The 16,699-nt window shown below is 39.2% G+C and overlaps 1 protein-coding gene and 1 long non-coding RNA gene across 10 annotated transcripts in view; both read right to left on the bottom strand.

Annotated features, from left to right (window-relative positions):
- relch (RAB11 binding and LisH domain, coiled-coil and HEAT repeat containing) overlaps positions 1-16,699 on the bottom strand; it is a 37,645-nt gene that overhangs the window by 16,688 nt on the left and 4,258 nt on the right. For 3 of the 9 annotated variants that reach the window (XM_085173178.1, XM_085173179.1, XM_085173185.1), the window contains exons 2-14: positions 15,394-15,483; positions 12,709-12,780; positions 12,516-12,571; positions 12,278-12,391; positions 11,857-12,051; positions 11,556-11,650; positions 10,925-11,054; positions 10,569-10,738; positions 7,284-7,359; positions 7,088-7,183; positions 6,264-6,287; positions 485-597; positions 302-392 (exon numbers count right to left, since the gene is read on the bottom strand). In XM_085173178.1, the coding sequence (XP_085029304.1) occupies positions 302-392; positions 485-597; positions 6,264-6,287; positions 7,088-7,183; positions 7,284-7,359; positions 10,569-10,738; positions 10,925-11,054; positions 11,556-11,650; positions 11,857-12,051; positions 12,278-12,391; positions 12,516-12,571; positions 12,709-12,780; positions 15,394-15,483 (1,322 nt within the window). The remainder of the gene's footprint in view (positions 1-301; positions 393-484; positions 598-6,263; positions 6,288-7,087; positions 7,184-7,283; positions 7,360-10,568; positions 10,739-10,924; positions 11,055-11,555; positions 11,651-11,856; positions 12,052-12,277; positions 12,392-12,515; positions 12,572-12,708; positions 12,781-15,393; positions 15,484-16,699) is intronic. The other 6 variants (XM_085173182.1, XM_085173183.1, XM_085173181.1 and 3 more) reach the window with 5 other exon arrangements.
- On the bottom strand, positions 14,139-15,387 carry LOC146511264 (uncharacterized). Its single transcript, XR_014876200.1, has 2 exons — positions 14,925-15,387; positions 14,139-14,891 (listed from the first exon to the last, which is right to left on the bottom strand). It is a non-coding gene; the product is annotated as an uncharacterized LOC146511264 (long non-coding RNA).

The raw sequence follows: 16,699 nt of genomic DNA, 5'->3' as shown, positions 1-16,699 counted from the left end.
ATACTTCCCATCTTTGAACTGAAATTAAAAAACAAAAACAGAGACGTGTCTTATAAATTCAAGTGCTACAGAAAGGTTCACATCACAATGCCAAGTAAATCTCAGCAAACAGACTGTATGCTAATTAAATCTAAATATTTACACACCTGATCACTTTAGCATTATTCATGATTTTCAAATAAACTTCAGATGTTTAAAAAGAAAACAGAATTAGAGACTATTTATAAATCAGTAATATGATCTCAAAGCTGTGAAATTCAGTAGGAGTATATTTAATAACCCCTCTAGGTATGTACTCTACCTGTTCCCAGCACTGAGGGAGTAGCTCAGCCTCGACACGTGTGGGCCCCACATGCCTCGCAAACGCAACGCAGCCCGTCAAAATCATTTGTCTTTGGAGACAAAAACACACATTTGAGAAAATACTGGATGCAGGCAGAGTTTTTTTTTTTAACCACAGGCTGGTGACACAAAGTGTTAGCACCTCTGCTCATCATCCGGTCGCTTGATTAGGTTAAAGAGGATGTGGAGAAGCTGGTCTCTCTCTTTAGGCTCTGGGTGAAGGCAGGCAGTACATAAGATGAGTGGAATCAACTCCTGAATTAAAGAAGACACAGAAAAGGCTAGGATCAGTTTAGATTACTCTGCAAATACATTTTTTTTTTAAAAAGTGTGTGGTTATGGTTACAACACACAGGGGTGGAAAGGATGGTTTGTAGCACTCAAGCAGGCCCGTAATTCTATGGAGTAGCAGGAACAGCAACCGGAAGAGGGGGCTTATTATGAAGACAGAAAATGGGAAAGTCACAAGGAGAAAAATACACAGGGGGTCACTCTTAAAAACCAACAGCAGTTTTTCAACACTCCTGCAAACATGCTTACCGTAATTCCCTTGCTGGTTTCATATCTACTCTTCTTTGGACTTTGAGTCACAGAATGTTATGGTCACATACTGCAGAAGCTTAATAGTGCATGCACACGGCGACATATAGACAGATAAACACAAACCTAATGCACTAGTTCTCCTCTTATAAATGATTCCTACTTCAGAGTTCAGACAAAGTTCATGGGCCTTCCAGCCAGAGGGGAGAGCACTCAGCTGCCCTTGATACAGGGCCTCCATGGCCAAACTGTGGTCAGCCCTGCATTCCCGCCACACACACCGAAATTAGAGAGTGCACACAAAGTTAAAAATATATTTTTTTTCAAAGTCTGTTTTTTTTCCAGGAAGATATGATGTTTTCCTGCCAAGTACTGGAAGAACAAGCTAAACCCCAACGCTGGATGGACAAAAGGACCTAACAGAGAAACTTGGGTAAAGATAGGCTATGATGAGTCACTCGTTCAATGCTGGACCAACCCTCTGAAGTCACTGCCATGTTGGCTATATTTTAGAAAAGCAAAAATATAACATTTGACTATCAAAAGGGTCATTTTAAGTGGTTACATGTCTAATCCAATATAGTTGAAATCAATTTCAGCATCAGAAAGAAAAAAAAAAAACCAGCTTAAAATGACAAATTAAGCAAATTCAGCCAACTTTAACAGTCACATTGAATAATCTTCTCCTGCAGTCTATTACAAGGCTACACATTTTCACAGGACACATATTGGAGAGTCAACAGCACTGGGCTGATAAAGCAAATAGAGGAATTCATAAACAGCACACATCTAAAAAGCCAGAAACCATGCTGACCCTGTTCTATTTCAGTGTGGACTCCTATGATGTGAAATCTCCTTCATAACTGACCAGTCCTGTGTAAACACTGTGGGCAGGTAGAGTGGACAGAATGACGCCAGGGACCAGGGGCCAGATTCAGGGCAACTACTCCTTTTAATTTAAGGACCAATGTAGAAGAGCCTGCATTCAGTAAAGGAAAGCAACAACTCCCTTCCATGTGACCATTCCTTTCAGTCTTTTCGGTTATTTTAACTATGAGGCTATGGAAAGACCAATGTCTGCTTTACCACTTACATGATGGCTTACAACTTTCATCCAGGCTGGAACATCTCAGCAGCTCTCAATGACAGACCCAGATACTCATTATTGGGTATACCTGTAATGTATCTTATCTCCAACAAAAAACAGTAATGAACATATCTCTCTTAATACTACACACCAACTCATCCATAGTTTCCAGAAGATGAACACTCATTTAAACCACTAACAGGTGACGTGAACACATGAACAACACTGCACTTCTTTTTCCAGGCATTTCCTGATGGCAGCAGGATAAAGTTGTGTGCCAAACTGCATAAACTGCTCAGGAATGCCTCCGGGACAACAAGGCCAAATCAAAGCATCGACCCAGCCTCTAAACCTCACAGAAGTTGTTTGAGGAACAGCGTGTTGAAATAATTCCAATCTAAAAAGGCCCCACCTAATACACAGAAACTGAAGACCCAGTGCCAATGTGTTGGTGCCAGACACCACAGGATACCCTTACTGCACAAACTACACATATTATGCACGTGGTTTAAATGTTAAGGCTGTCTCAATACTTTAAGATGACTGGACTGTTTAGTTTTGTTTTTTCTGTTACTCTTTCCACTAGTTTTTAAAGTTGTCTACAAACTGGATTATCTGATCACTTGGTATAGATGGCTTTTTAAAATGCCCTGACCTTTTCTTTGGCACCTTAACGTGGTATGCATGCACACCACAATGTGAAGTCTAATCATTTTAGTAGCTCCCTGAGCAATCATCAAACACCAACATCAGGCCAAAAATAAAAAATTCCAGCACTTTGGTTGATACACAACTACTGAAAATTACATCAGCCAAAAGTGGACTTCATTACATGCCAAAGTTTAGGCATAATGTCTTAGGTATGAAATATTCCACAGAATTACTGACACAGGCCTGTTTTGAATTCAAACACCTGCATTTAATAGTACATTACCAGAAATTGTCTGTCAAAGAAACAGTTCCAGTAAAACTATCAACCTTCTGTGTCATGTCTAGGTCCGTTAAAGATTACAGATAATCTACCCACTAAAAACAGGAAGTCTATAATTGCAGTTTTTAGATGCCATCTTTGCCTTAATGATGCCTGGAAAGTCTATATAAAAATAGTACTGTCGCAAATTACTACAAAATAATGTTTTTGACAAAAACAAAAAAAAGTGTTGCAATGCAATCCTTTAAATTGAAGAAAAACACAGGGTTTAATGATTTATAGCATCTGATAATACAGCCAGGTGGCAGGCAGTGTTTCAGTGTGTCATACTATCGCTTTAAGGCAAACACCCTTTGTTCTTAAGAGGGTTTCACATTCAAACAAGTAAAGGCGTGTCTCCAGGGTTGTGGTGGTTAGAAGGGTCAAGCCTGCAATACGGAAGCACGGGCAGCTTTATCTGTGCGGGTGTATGTGCGCGCGCGCACACACACACACACACACACACACACACACACACACACACACACACACACACACACACACACACACACACACACACACACACACACACACACACACACACACACACACACACACACACACACACACACACACACACACACACACGTTGTACAATATCCGTTAGATTCACAGACAATGACAAAGTCCAACTATTCAAGAAGTCTTAATGCGCTGCTGCATTTACATTTTTTTTTCCTGCCAGCCTTTTCTCCCTTCAGTTTGTTTATCTTGATTTTTAAAAGAGATTAAGTTCTCCATAACTGCCTGGGGATTGATTAAAACCTCATAACCATGGTGATATGCAAAGCAGCCCGACCAAAGACTACTCCAACTAGATTTACCTCTTTCAGTATATCCATTTGGTTTCCGATCAAGTTTCAGTTCCTTGTATAAAATTTCATGCGCTGCACTTATGTACGCATGGACACACATGGACCAAAAGTGCACACAAGCAGATTCTATAGAACACCTGTGCAGGTGTCAGCTTTTAAAGAGTAATTTCTTGTTAATGTAACATTTTTTGTTTTATTGTTTTTTCAAATCTCCTTTCCTACTCTTCTCAGTAAAAACAAAACAAAAAACAAAACAAAAAAACACCTTTGTTTGTGGAAACAAAAGCACTTAAAACCAAACAATTGCAGGAAGAAAGCTGGCTGCATTTAGTTAAGTCACCTAATCATCAAGATCTGGGATTTTAAAACCTTTTTTCTCTCCGGGTTTTCAGATTTAAAAATAGAGCATAACCCCATTTATCAAAAAGTTTCTAAACTCATATTTATCAAAACAGTTTCAAAATCTTTGGCATTTAGACACTTAAAGAGATTAGACTGATTGGGCCCATGTCTGATGAGCTTAATAAATCAAAGGTGAGTCAAGATACAGCGAATTGAAGAGACATATCGTACAGCATGACATATTAAGACTAAGGGCCTGATTTACTAAACGGGGCAAATCAGTGTGAGGTTGCAACTGCAAGAATGTGCTGTAAGGAGCTAAAACAGCAGCTGATCTACTAACAACACACTAATGTACAAACAGATGTAGGCGGCTCATTTCTATAAGAGACCAACCCAATTGAATGGAAAAAAACAAAACAAAACAAGCAAACAAACAAACAAGAAAATTTAAAAAAAAAAAAAAAAAAAAAAAAAAAACACAAACAAACAAGCAGATCAGATAAGCGAGTGATCGTTCTGCTACTTTCTGCTAAATGAAAAAAAAAATAGAGAAATTACAGTATAAACACAGGAGGAGGATACTTTCTCTTCAGAAACAGTATGGTAATTCAGACTCAGGCAGCTGAAGGGGAATTCAACTCATACTGATTGAGCCTTTGTGGGGTCTAAGAGGTTCAGGCAGCAATTCTCAGGATAAATAACACTATTATTTATCCCTATTTATCGGGAGAAGGGCTTCTTCAATCAAGACTGCTATATAAACATAAAATTTATGGGTCCTGCAGGACATATAGAACACTAAACGTTATATAAGATCAGACGTTGAGAGATTTGCATGTTACTGAAGTTACTCCAGCTGTGTGTAAATGGAGTCATTGTTCTTTTGCACAAAGACAGACATTAATTTAGTACACTGCAGATGTGTCTTAGTCACATAAATTTAATTTTGACAGCGAGACATTTTAATATGATATGTAACAGACTCGGTACTGGACACATTTAAAATAAAAAAAAACCATAAAAGAAACCAAATTAAAGTGGAGCGAAAAAGTATTTGTCCCCTTATTAATTTCTTATATTTTTGCATATTTGTCACACAAATAACAAAGCTGCATTTTGTATTTACTTGGGTTATCTTTGATTAATATTGAAATTTGTTTGATGATCAAACCAGACACACATCTGAAAGCATGTTGATTTGCTCTCCTGATATTTAGACTGTAGTATTGATATTTTAACCTTTGCCTTTTTTTCCCCACATTTGCATGTAACTTATGCAAATATGCAAAAAAATGAGGAATCAGGTAGGGCGGCAAATACTTTTTCACAGCAGTGTTTGTAATGTTAAATTGCTCTGTGTGATGTGCACACTGCTGAGAAAAAGACGAGCAGGTGCTCTTAGTTTTTTCATGAACAAATCTCTGTTTATGAATAAAAATGAAACGGTGCAAATCATTTAAGGTCTGCTCTATATAGGGCGAGGACACAGTGAACAGCTATAGCTCATAGCTATGGCACTGTGCTCAGCTCTAAACTGTTCACCTGTGTTAATTACACACTCATTCTGACAAAAACCTCCCCCTGGCATTTCAAATAAAGAACACTCCTAGTGAGAATGACAGCCACATTAGCTAAACAACGGCCACACCTTACAGTTACAAAATTGCCGTTATACCTCTTAATGAATAGATAGCAACCCCCAAGGAGTGTGTTTTGCTCTGGCATGTTCTGTTAATAAAATTAATAATTAATAATAAAATGGGTAAAAATGTGTGTACCCCAAAACTGCAGTGTCACCGTTACAGGATTGCAGACTGTATTTGCAAAAAATAATAGATATGGAAAATCAGAGCTTATACTGTTTTCACACATGGATTTCAAACAACTTTAAGAGCGTTATGCCAGGATATTTTCCCACTGTTGTCTGTTCTCACAGGAAATAATTCCACTTCACCTGTGCTTAAGTGAAGCTATTGTCCGATCCAACTGAGTTCGACATTTGTTATCTCATGCATTTCTCTCAGGTATGAAAAAGTTCAGGGCTGCAGCGCATGTGTGAAAATGTATTTAGTGACAGCAGTTTTGCAGCAGTAGGAATTGGCATTAGTTACACTTTTCTGATCTACATGTGAGAATCATGCAAATGAGTGCGTGAAAGACTCACCTGGCAAAGATGCGCAACCATTCTCTAGAAGAGAGGCATGCATGAGAGTGAGAGAATGAGTGAGACGAAAAGAGAAGAAAAAAACCGTGAAGGCAAAGGGACAGCAAATATGAGAGGAAAAAATGCAGAGGAAAAATGATGAGGACTTCTGAAAAACAAATGCCATGACAAAAGAAGGTGACCCTACAAATCAATAGATAAGACACAAGTCAGCAGGATCTGGCAGGTAAAAATGTCTCCAACTCTATATTCGTATCTCTTGGGGAACGACAAAAAGGCAACACAAGGACAAAGGTGCTTTGTGCATCATCAAGTTTGAGACATTGATTTAATTATCTCAAAAAACAAACAATCACACAAATCCCAATACTGCCAAGAAAACAGCCTTTGCACAATGTGTAACTCTACAGTTCATATTCATATTGTGAGAACAGCTTAGGCACAAAAGGAAAAAAAAAGGGGGGGTAATGTTCCTTTAAAGCAGTAAATATTTCACATAACAGCAGATGGTGAAGCGGATGAATCGCCAATGGAGAAATATGTTTGCAAAGGTGTCAAATTAGCACCATTACTACCAAAACTACTGACAATAACCACATTAGGCTGTTTAGAGTCGTTTCCCCTCTACATTATAAATACACAGTTTAGAGGAAACTTTAGTAGTTGTGAATGACCAACTACTTTTTTTTTTTTAACCTATTCTCATCCTTGCTGCTCTGTGTGTATCTATTGGTTATTAAAACAAGAAGCCTGTGATGGTGACAATGAATGGGGAAACAGGGAGGAGAAGAAGAGGGCAAGATGACCAGCACAAGCAGGTTTACCTCTCGTTTAGCAAGAAGGACATTAGGAACGATGTGAGGGAGACAGCGACCCAGCATTAGCATCACACTCTCCTCGCTGTCTGCTATACGAGACACCTGGGAACAGGAGGGACATTATATTCTGTTTTTCCTAAATTTACTCTTTTTTTTTTTTTTTTTTTTTTTTAAATCTGTATATGAAATGTGTGCTCCTGACCTCTGCTCCTAGGCGGCTGTCGGAGCACATTCTGCAGAAGGACAACAAAGCTTGCTGGAAGGCCGGAGATAACTTCCTGAGACACCACAAAAAACAAAAGACCAAAAACAGTCACTACAGTCTGCAACACTTAATCTGTACACCACAAGTGCTCTGGAGAATGTCCTGACCGTTGAATGATTGAAGACTGGAATAGGTTACCCTGCCAATGAGGTTAGTGCTGCCACTCTCCCATGTAACGTGACATTACCACAGTACTAAGAATAGCAGGGGGCTGACTAACAGTAACGCACCACTCACTTTTTTCTTTTAAAAAAGTGAGTGGTGCACATAAATCAGATTTTGTTTTTTTAAGGGAACACATATTTAAATGATAAAAATAATGAAAGCTCAATTTCAGTGATCACTAGTTTAAAGCACAATACGCTTTCTTACTCAAGAGGGCAGCCACACAACCTAATACCTGGTTTTAGACAAAGACGAATAACTACCTCCATCTAGTGGCTACATTTAGTGACTACACAAAAATGGCCAACGTGGCTGTAGTAGACACGGTTGGTTCTAATAATTTTTACAACTATATATTTTTCTCTCTTTGGCCTTCAAACCCCCACAGAGAATTTTACATTTTAAATTAAATAAATAAACAAAAAAATCTAACCGGAAATGAAGTGCAGAATTTTAGCTTTTATTCAGCTTTAGCTTTTAACATGTATTACATTAACTGCTTAGAATTTACAGCCACTTTTAAGTTTAATCCCCCCCATTTTCAAAAGCGCCAGGTCACTGGACAATTGACTGATGAGCAGTTTCATGCCCAGTGAGGCCTCTTCATTTGTTATTCCATGAAAATTTAAGCAGATAAAATATCTGGAGTTGATTCCAAGTATTGAGCGTCTAATTTGATAGCTGGAACTTCACTGGAACTTTCCAATGACGTCCAAAGAGATGTCAATGTAAATGAAAGAGGCCATCCTTAGGCTGAAAAACTAAAACATACCTCTCAGGCAAACGCCAAAAACTTTAGGAGTGGCCAAATTAACAATCTGAGTCAATAACACTGTCTTAAGTAGTTCAATCACTGTCAAAGTCTACGATCAAGACACACCTTTTATGAAGGCAAATGCAGGGCTTAGAGGAAGGCACACTCCACTGAAGAACAGATGGCTATATTGGACTTTGCCAGACTAAAAGAGCCTGCACCTATCTGAACAAATGAAACCAAGTTTATCTTGGTGAGAAAAGTTTTGAGACCTCACAGTCTGAAGCATACCACATTATCTGTCTAACATGGCGGAGGCAGCGTGAACACATATGGCTGCCAGTTGAACCAGCTCTCTACAGGGTGGGCCATTTAAATGGATGCACCGTATAAAATGGGAATGGTTGGTGATATTAAAATCCTGTTTGTGGTACATTAGTATATGTGAGGGGGAAAACTCCTCAAGATGGGTGGTGACCATGGTGGCCATTTAGAAGTCGGCCATCTTGGATACAACTTTTGTTTTTTCAATAGGAAGAGGGCCATGTGACACATCAAACTTATTGGTAATGTCACAAGAAAAACAATGGTGTGCTTGGTTTCAACGTAACTTTATTCTTTCATGAGTTATTTACAAGTTCCACTTTGTTCACAGCTATTGACATGTCGAAGAGGTTAACACGTGAGGAGCGGATCAAAATTGTGTTGATATCTGGTGAACGCAGTAACCAGGTCATTGCAGCAGATTTCAATGCAAGACACCCTACGAGACCACCCATCTCCCATGCTACAGTCAGCAAATTGCTTGCCAAGTTTTGTGAAACTGGTTCAGTGTTGGGTTCGCCAAAATGTGGACGCAAGAAAACTCACTAATGAAGAAACATCAGTGGCTGTCTTAGCTTCATTCAGCAAGAGCCCACAGCGTAGCACTCGCCGCATCTCACTGGAGAGTGGCATTAGTCGAACATCCCTTTGGCGGATATTAGCTACTCACAAATGGCACCCTTACAAACTCCAGCTACTGCAGTATCTCAACGAGGATGACCCAGATCGGCGCACAGAATTTGCAGAATGGGCAAAACAAAAATTGGAACAGGACCCTCAGTTCACGCAGAAGATTTTGTTCAGTGATGAAGCAAACTTTTATGTGAATGGTGAAGTTAACAAACAAAACCACCGCTATTGGTCTGACACTAACCCACATTGGATGGATCCCTCCAAGACTGTTGGACCAACAAAAGTGATGGTTTGGTGTGGTATATGGGGTACAACGATAGTGGGTCCATTCTTCATCAATGGAAACCTCAAGGCCACTGGATATTTGAAATTGCTACTTGATGATGTGTTTCCCTCTTTATGCACTGAAGTTGGCACGTTCCCTGAGTTTTTCCAGCAAGATGGTGTACCACCACATTATGGGTGCCAGGTCCGAGCATTCCTAGATGAACAGTTTCCTGGAAAGTGGATTGGTTGTCGTGGGCCAGTTGAATGGCCCCAGATCGGTCTCCTGATCTGACCCCCTTAGAATTTTATCTTTGGGGTCAGCTGAAGGCAATTGTCTATGGTATGCCTGTGCTGGCATTTCTCCTGTGGTGTTGCTATCAGTGTGTGAAGAGTGGGAGAAGAGGGTTGCATTGACAATCCAACACAATGGGCAGCACATTGAACACATTTTATAAGTGGTCAGAAACCTGTAAATAACTCATGAAAGAATAAAGTTACGTTGAAACCAAGCACATTACCAATAAGTTTGATGTGTCACATGGCCCTATTAAAAAAAACAAAAGTTGTATCCAAGATGGCCGACTTCTAAATGGCCACCATGGTCACCACCCATCTTGATGAGTTTGCCCCTCACATATACTAATGTGCCACAAACAGGACTTTAATATCACCAACCATTCCCATGTTATTACAGTGTATCCATATAAATGGCCCACCCTGTAGTTTCAATTATTGATGTGTTGATAACAGTAACACGATGAATTGTGAACTGTACAGGGCTATACCCTGTCATATTCAGACAAATGCTGCAAAGCTGCTGTTACTGAAGATAAAACTGAAAACACAAAGATACACAATCAGCAACTGAATTTGGCTGCACTGGCAGGACATCTCAAGGGATGTCTACAGGTTTTAGACTCAGGCAGTTAGTGGATTTACATATGTCACACAGGTATTAAAAAAGCCCTATATTTTTTGTTTACATTAGAGCATCATATTTGCATTCCTTGATGCAGGAAATGTTAGGAAAGTTGGGTCTTTGTTTTGCAAGGTTTTTTCATGCCTGAATTTTCACTCACCTGTTTGGCTGATCAAACTGGACAAGTGGCTTATTCTTCAACTTGCTGTGAGTCTGTGGGTGGAATTGTGATGTGTTCTGAGTAGAGAGGTTGTCTGCGTTATTGTCAGGCTCTGAAACCCCTCGGATGTCCAGATACTTGCCATTATCCATGGGAGGCTGAGGATAAGACTACAAGACGTTAGCATTATAGGGTCAAATATTTGGGCTTGTGACAAACTACAGAGAAACTGTCATACAGACTGAATGATTTTCTTCTTTTCTTCTTGCTTTTTTTTAAAATTTACTATAGAAAACTGTGTGACTGGTAGACATTTAAATAAGCCTGTGCTTTACATATTCAAAATGACCACATACCACAGAAAGAGGGTCAGTGGAGCAAGCAGTGGTAGCAGAAGAGGAAGAAGTGTTAGGTGTATTCTGAGAGCCCAGGTCCAAAGTGGTCGGAGGCGGGGAGGAAACGGTCCTCTTCAGTGTTTGAATCTCACTGTGGGGCAGAGGTAAAATAACATAAGTCAAAAAATACTACATACTTAATCAAGCAGCAAGTGAACGAGACAATCGACTGTTTCACCCCTACCATCAAAGTCATGCTTGAACTGTTCAGTAAAATTGGTCAGAATCCTGATGGTGTCAATTAAAGACTTCACATGACAAGAAAATTAAGTTCCACTTTTGCATCAAACCAAAGTTTCCTCTGTAATTTCATGCAGCTGTGGTGCTTGGGAGAAATTTCCAATCTGGTTTTACACCATGGCCAGTTTTGGTCACGGTTATGGAAATAATGTGGACTTGGTGCTGAAAACTTCTGAGAATTTTTTTTTAATGAATACTTCTGCTGACTCTTTGCTCAGCAGTAAAAGGGGTAAATGTTCTTGCTGAAATGACATGCAGTGCTATGAATGTTGGAAGCCTTGTCAGGATCAAAGACTTCAGAGTTTTTCAAAAAGAATAGTATACAAGCACAGACATGCACTCAAGCACACACCATTGCAGTTTCTTCATCTGCTCTGCTAGGTTCTGCTTCTCATTATTGAGGAGGCTTATCTGGTACTCCAACTCTTGCACGACTTCTGTCTGCTGCTAAAGAGAAGAAAAAAAAACATAATGCAGACAAATTACAAATTCAGCTCAAGAGCTGGAGCTCTGAAGTCACAACTTCTTCTTCAGATTTAACTGAAAGAGAAAAATCACTTTGCGTTTAGTTTCACAGCCTTTTTTCAATGAATCTCTCTGGTACTAGAAGGAATACAAAGCAATAAAACAGGTTCAACTCAGCGTACACACACCTGTTGTGAAAGGTCAGGCTTCTTTAGTGGATCTTGGGCAATGCAGTTTCCAGGAAGATCAACAAAATCCACTCCAACTGACACATCAGCTGTGTCCCGAGGAGAAGGGAGGGCGGTGCCACAGCTTCTGTAGAGCTGCAACAGGTCGGGGGGTTTGGGAATGTTGAGGCCAACATCATCCCACAACTCAAAGTCCTGGGAAGAAACATAAAACAAAACAGTTTAGTAATTGTCATTTGTGTCAGGCATGGGCTCTTCCTTTGCATTACACAATTATGTGCAAGTACAAGTTTAAATTATTCATACTACCTTCAGTACTTTCTTATGAATTAGGATGTTTTGTTTTTTTTTGTTGAAAAGGAGACAGACCTACTTTTAAAAAGAAAAGACTAACTCCAGTTAGGCATTTACCATCCTTTACCTGATCATCATTTTCATCAGAGAAGGTGATGGATGAGAGTTTGTATTCATTTTTCAATAAATACTCATTCACAAGGAAGTTTAAGGCTCTTTTCTCCAGTGGGCGGATAGGCTCCTGAGGCAGAGAAGAACAAGGTCGATCACGGCAATGTTCTCACAAAGGTTTAAAGGGACACATTCGTTCATTCTTCACTCATTTCACCAGAAAGGAAAAATTAGAAAGCTTATAAATCCCCCACCTGAATTTCAGGGCTTGACTTGTAGTTTTTTCTCTCCTGAGAGGGCACTTCGCTCTCTGAGAAATTGAGAATATATGAGATAAATTTGAAAGGATGCTGAGCATCACTCACCAAAAGGAATTCTCTGACAAAAAGAGAGAAAGCTGTAACAAAAAAGGGTTCAGGTGGAGAAGAAGTTAAAAGTGCGCCACACCTGCTGCCTGAGTCAAGTTGGCGCGCAGAGCCTGAATGGTCTCCTTTGCTTTCCGTAGCTCAAACTCCAGCACTGGACAGGAAGTGACAACACACACAGGAAGTGCATCCAACCAAAGACAGGGAACAAACAAATAAAACAGATGGGTATGAAAAACCAAACAATGACACAAAAGATTAAAAAGTCATAAAAACAAAACAAAAAAGGATGCATGCAAATCATGAGTCTAAGGAACGCATGCAGCAGAGGACTATGGTAAAGCTGGCAAGATGTTTCTTGGACAGGTGTGTTTTCTGCATTGAGACGCAGCTCGATGATAGAATTTCCTGCCCTTGTTTTCCTCTCATTAATACTTAACTAATGGAAGTCCAAATTTACCTAAATTGTAGCTGAGGCAAGCAAATCCAGTCAGGCTACTAAAATGTATCCTTGATAAACTAGGAGCTGTCTGACACAGGTTTTTATAAGTAATTTACACATTTGAATTCAAGCCACTCAAGGGACAGCCAATGCTCAAATGTTTTGTTCTTAAGAGATAAGACCATCACACTATGAACACCACAACATAAAGCTATTTCAGCTAACAGACAAAACGTGAGGTTGGCATTCTTTGCTAGGTTACCGATTTAGACTAGTCTTTCTTGACTTTGCAAAACAAATCAAAAACAAAAAACATAACACGATCAAGCCAATCATAGAAACACGAGGAAGCCGTTTCTGGCATCTTATATACTATCAGAAGGAGCAGAAGGTATTATTTATAAAAATGTTTATTTTTAATCTATAAGTAAAAATGGTAAATGCTAGATTCATACTGATTTCTTCTTTAAAGAACACACAAGGTCTTAAGACATGTTAGATTAAAAACACACGCAAAAAGTAATAAGCAATGGAGCAGGAAAACTATGTTGCATAGCTGTGCACTGAAAAATCTGCAATTTGGTCTGTCTCTTGTTTCCCCAACATGTGTCACTTAAGGTTTAAGGCTGCTGTTGGTTTCACACTTCTTTATAGCGTGAAACCAACAGCAGGTTTCACGCTATAAAGAAGAGCTTAAAAAAAAAAACCAACAAAAAGCCGAAAAACATTTTCAGGAAACAGTCTGAATTTCCATATAAAGGTCAAAGCCAATTTCTGAGCATTAAAAAATAATAATTTTTTGCCAGAGGAAACAGAGTTACCATTTAGACCTTCCTAGCAGATCAAGTGCACAGGATGCAAACGCAACAAAATGGAAAACCAAGAACTGAATAACGGGAAGAGAAGGAAAAATAAATAAATAAAAGCAAAAAGCTAGACTGGATGGAGTGACTTGTCCAGTATTTTACTGGGGTTTGATCAACGTCAACGGAGAAAGCCAGAAAACCCAGAGTCAGACAGCTGGGGGCAGGGCTCTTACAAGAAGAACAAGTTGAGCGGAATGAGAGTGGGGATGTTTCAAAAGTAAAGAGAGAGGAAGGGAAACATGGCAATTTGGTAGAAAGGGCAGTGTGTGAATAGTCATTTTTTAAAATGATGCATAATTTGGAGGTGTGAGGTGGAACCAACATCTCTGCTGCATGGTTTTAACTGGGCCCTTACTTCACGTCATTGTTTTTCTCAACTGATAAAAGCCCCAAACCAGAAGCAAGCGTTTCCCGCATTTACATTATTGGTGCATTAACTGGCGTTACCCAAGACTTTACCATCAGAATGCAACATACACATTTAAATTAAATGACATTTATATTCATAGGACAATCTATATGCCATCCCCCATCCCATCATGCTCTACAATCCATTTCTCACCCTTAATATTCATGTACAGTGGAAGGGAAAACAAATTTAATGTAAAAAAATAAAAAAACAAACAAAAATACACAACATAATCCACCACTTTAACAGCTTAGGCACAGTTTTGGGACACACACTTACACACACTTACTTTTAAAATGTGTGGATGGCTGCAGAAAACTGTTACTAGCTTTAACCCTTATAATCTAGCAGACTTCTCATGGCTAAAAATTAATGTCTTCATCTTGAGGATTGTGAAACTACAAAATTAAAACCAGAAGGGGATTTGGTTAATATGCATAGTGCCTGCCTGATCCCATTTCGCTTTCGGCATTCTACATAAATATCAAGGGCTTACTCATTTATTTTTTCCTTTAGTCCACAGCATAAAAATGCTCACCACGCAACACCTGAAAAAAGGCAATATGCCAGTAAATGAACACCTGTTCTTAAACCCAGTGGTGTGATGACACATCATTGGTGTCAGGAGGAGCTGTTAATGTGTTCAGCTAAAACTATCAGACTGTGTGTCACGAATGAGCCATTGAGGGGGGAGGGCGGGGGAGAGTGCGATTTTTAAATAATGCTGATACATGTTTGGTACCAAAAATACCACAGACTGGTTTTGCAGTGTGACGGTTCGTGAGAGGAGGCACAAAGACCTCAATGAACTTAAAAAGAGAAAAATGTGACTAATTTATCCCTAATAAAGCAGGACTGACAGAAACACATTTGTGTAATTAAGCAGAGTTTATTTATTACTGGTCATTGTTGTTATTAAAGCAGCTTTTAGATTTCATTTTGCCATATTCCACGGCGCTCCCATTCAGTCATTGTCTACTCTCCCGATCTTTTATCCCCAGTGTAAGCTGGGCCTCTTGTTTTGAGCCCTGACCGTATGGTTCATCTTACCTGCCACCCGTTCGTCTGTCTCTCGGTTACCGTCATCTGAGTAACGGGCAAAGTCCAGAGAGTCTAAGGTGCTGATGCTGCCTGCTCGATCTGAACAAAAACACAGACACAGAGACAGAAGTGAGACAAGTATACACCTGCATAACCATACAGCTAAATGATTGCACTCCCCAAGAGCTCACAGTTGAAAAATTTAACTGTGCAGCCTAGATGGTGCTCTATAGATTCTTCTCTATGAAATAATAGGGTCAGCTTCAGTGTGGTAAAACCCACTTCCAAACTATTAATTTCACCAACTATACACAGGGGTAGGCAGGTGCTAAGAGAAGGAACATAAAGGTGATAAATAAGCACACTCTTTGCTCATATTTCACTGGGCTAGGCTGCTCTGATAGCTAAGTCAATGGTGTTGGCTTTCTTTCCACAGCAATGCAAGTGTGAGATTGGCCTGTTTGTTCTCTGATATCAAGATACAGTACAATGTCAACTCATATGTGACCTTGTTGGCCTGAAAGACATGTTTTTAAACAAAAAAAAAAAAAACAAAACAAAAACCTGTGTGAGTAATTTAACTGAATTAGCAAATCATTTCCACTCATTAAGTTATAACTTGTATTATAAACTTTGATCATATTACTACTTTGGTTTGTTAAAATCCTCTAGAGTTTAAAAAAAAAAAAAGACTGAGGAAAACTTAGATATCAAAGGAAAAAAACAGCATGTATTTCCCTTTGTAGACAAGTAATGTATTTCACTAATATTTCTTTTTCTGTTACATATAAGATTTGTCTATATAAGCGTATACAATATTTTATGTCATGTTCAAATTCATGACCATGCAACTTTATGATATAGTGACAGTGTTTCTCCATTGTCTGTCTACACAAGTGTCACTGTTCTGCCAAGCTGATGTCAGGCAAACTAATTTTCCTGCATAGAAAGCTTCCAAACATGTTTACTTCCTGATGATGTGTGAGGACATTTGTTGTTAGTAGCTACAATCCATCTGGCAAAACAGCGAGTAATAGAGTTTGCAGGTGTGCGTGCATGAACGGAGCAAAAGAAAAAACAAAAAAGTAATTTGACAATGTGAGGGGGAATTTGCAGATGTCCTTTGTGTACAAAAAAAAAAGGGAGGAAAAAAAAAAAAAAAAAAAACCAAGCCTGGTTGACCTTTCATTTCCTTGACAGATTTGACACTTCAGTCTGTCACCACCTCCCTTTATTCAACCCCAGCTGATTATACAACACATAAGCGCACACAGATGATTGTCTTTCTACTTGCCAAAACAGAAAACGCTAAAGG

This window comes from Neolamprologus multifasciatus, chromosome 9 (genome assembly GCF_963576455.1).
Source record: "Neolamprologus multifasciatus chromosome 9, fNeoMul1.2, whole genome shotgun sequence".
NCBI classification, from domain to species: Eukaryota; Metazoa; Chordata; class Actinopteri; order Cichliformes; family Cichlidae; genus Neolamprologus; species Neolamprologus multifasciatus.
The sequence above is the reverse complement of the archived record's forward strand: the minus strand, read 5'-3'. Positions and strand labels throughout refer to the sequence as shown.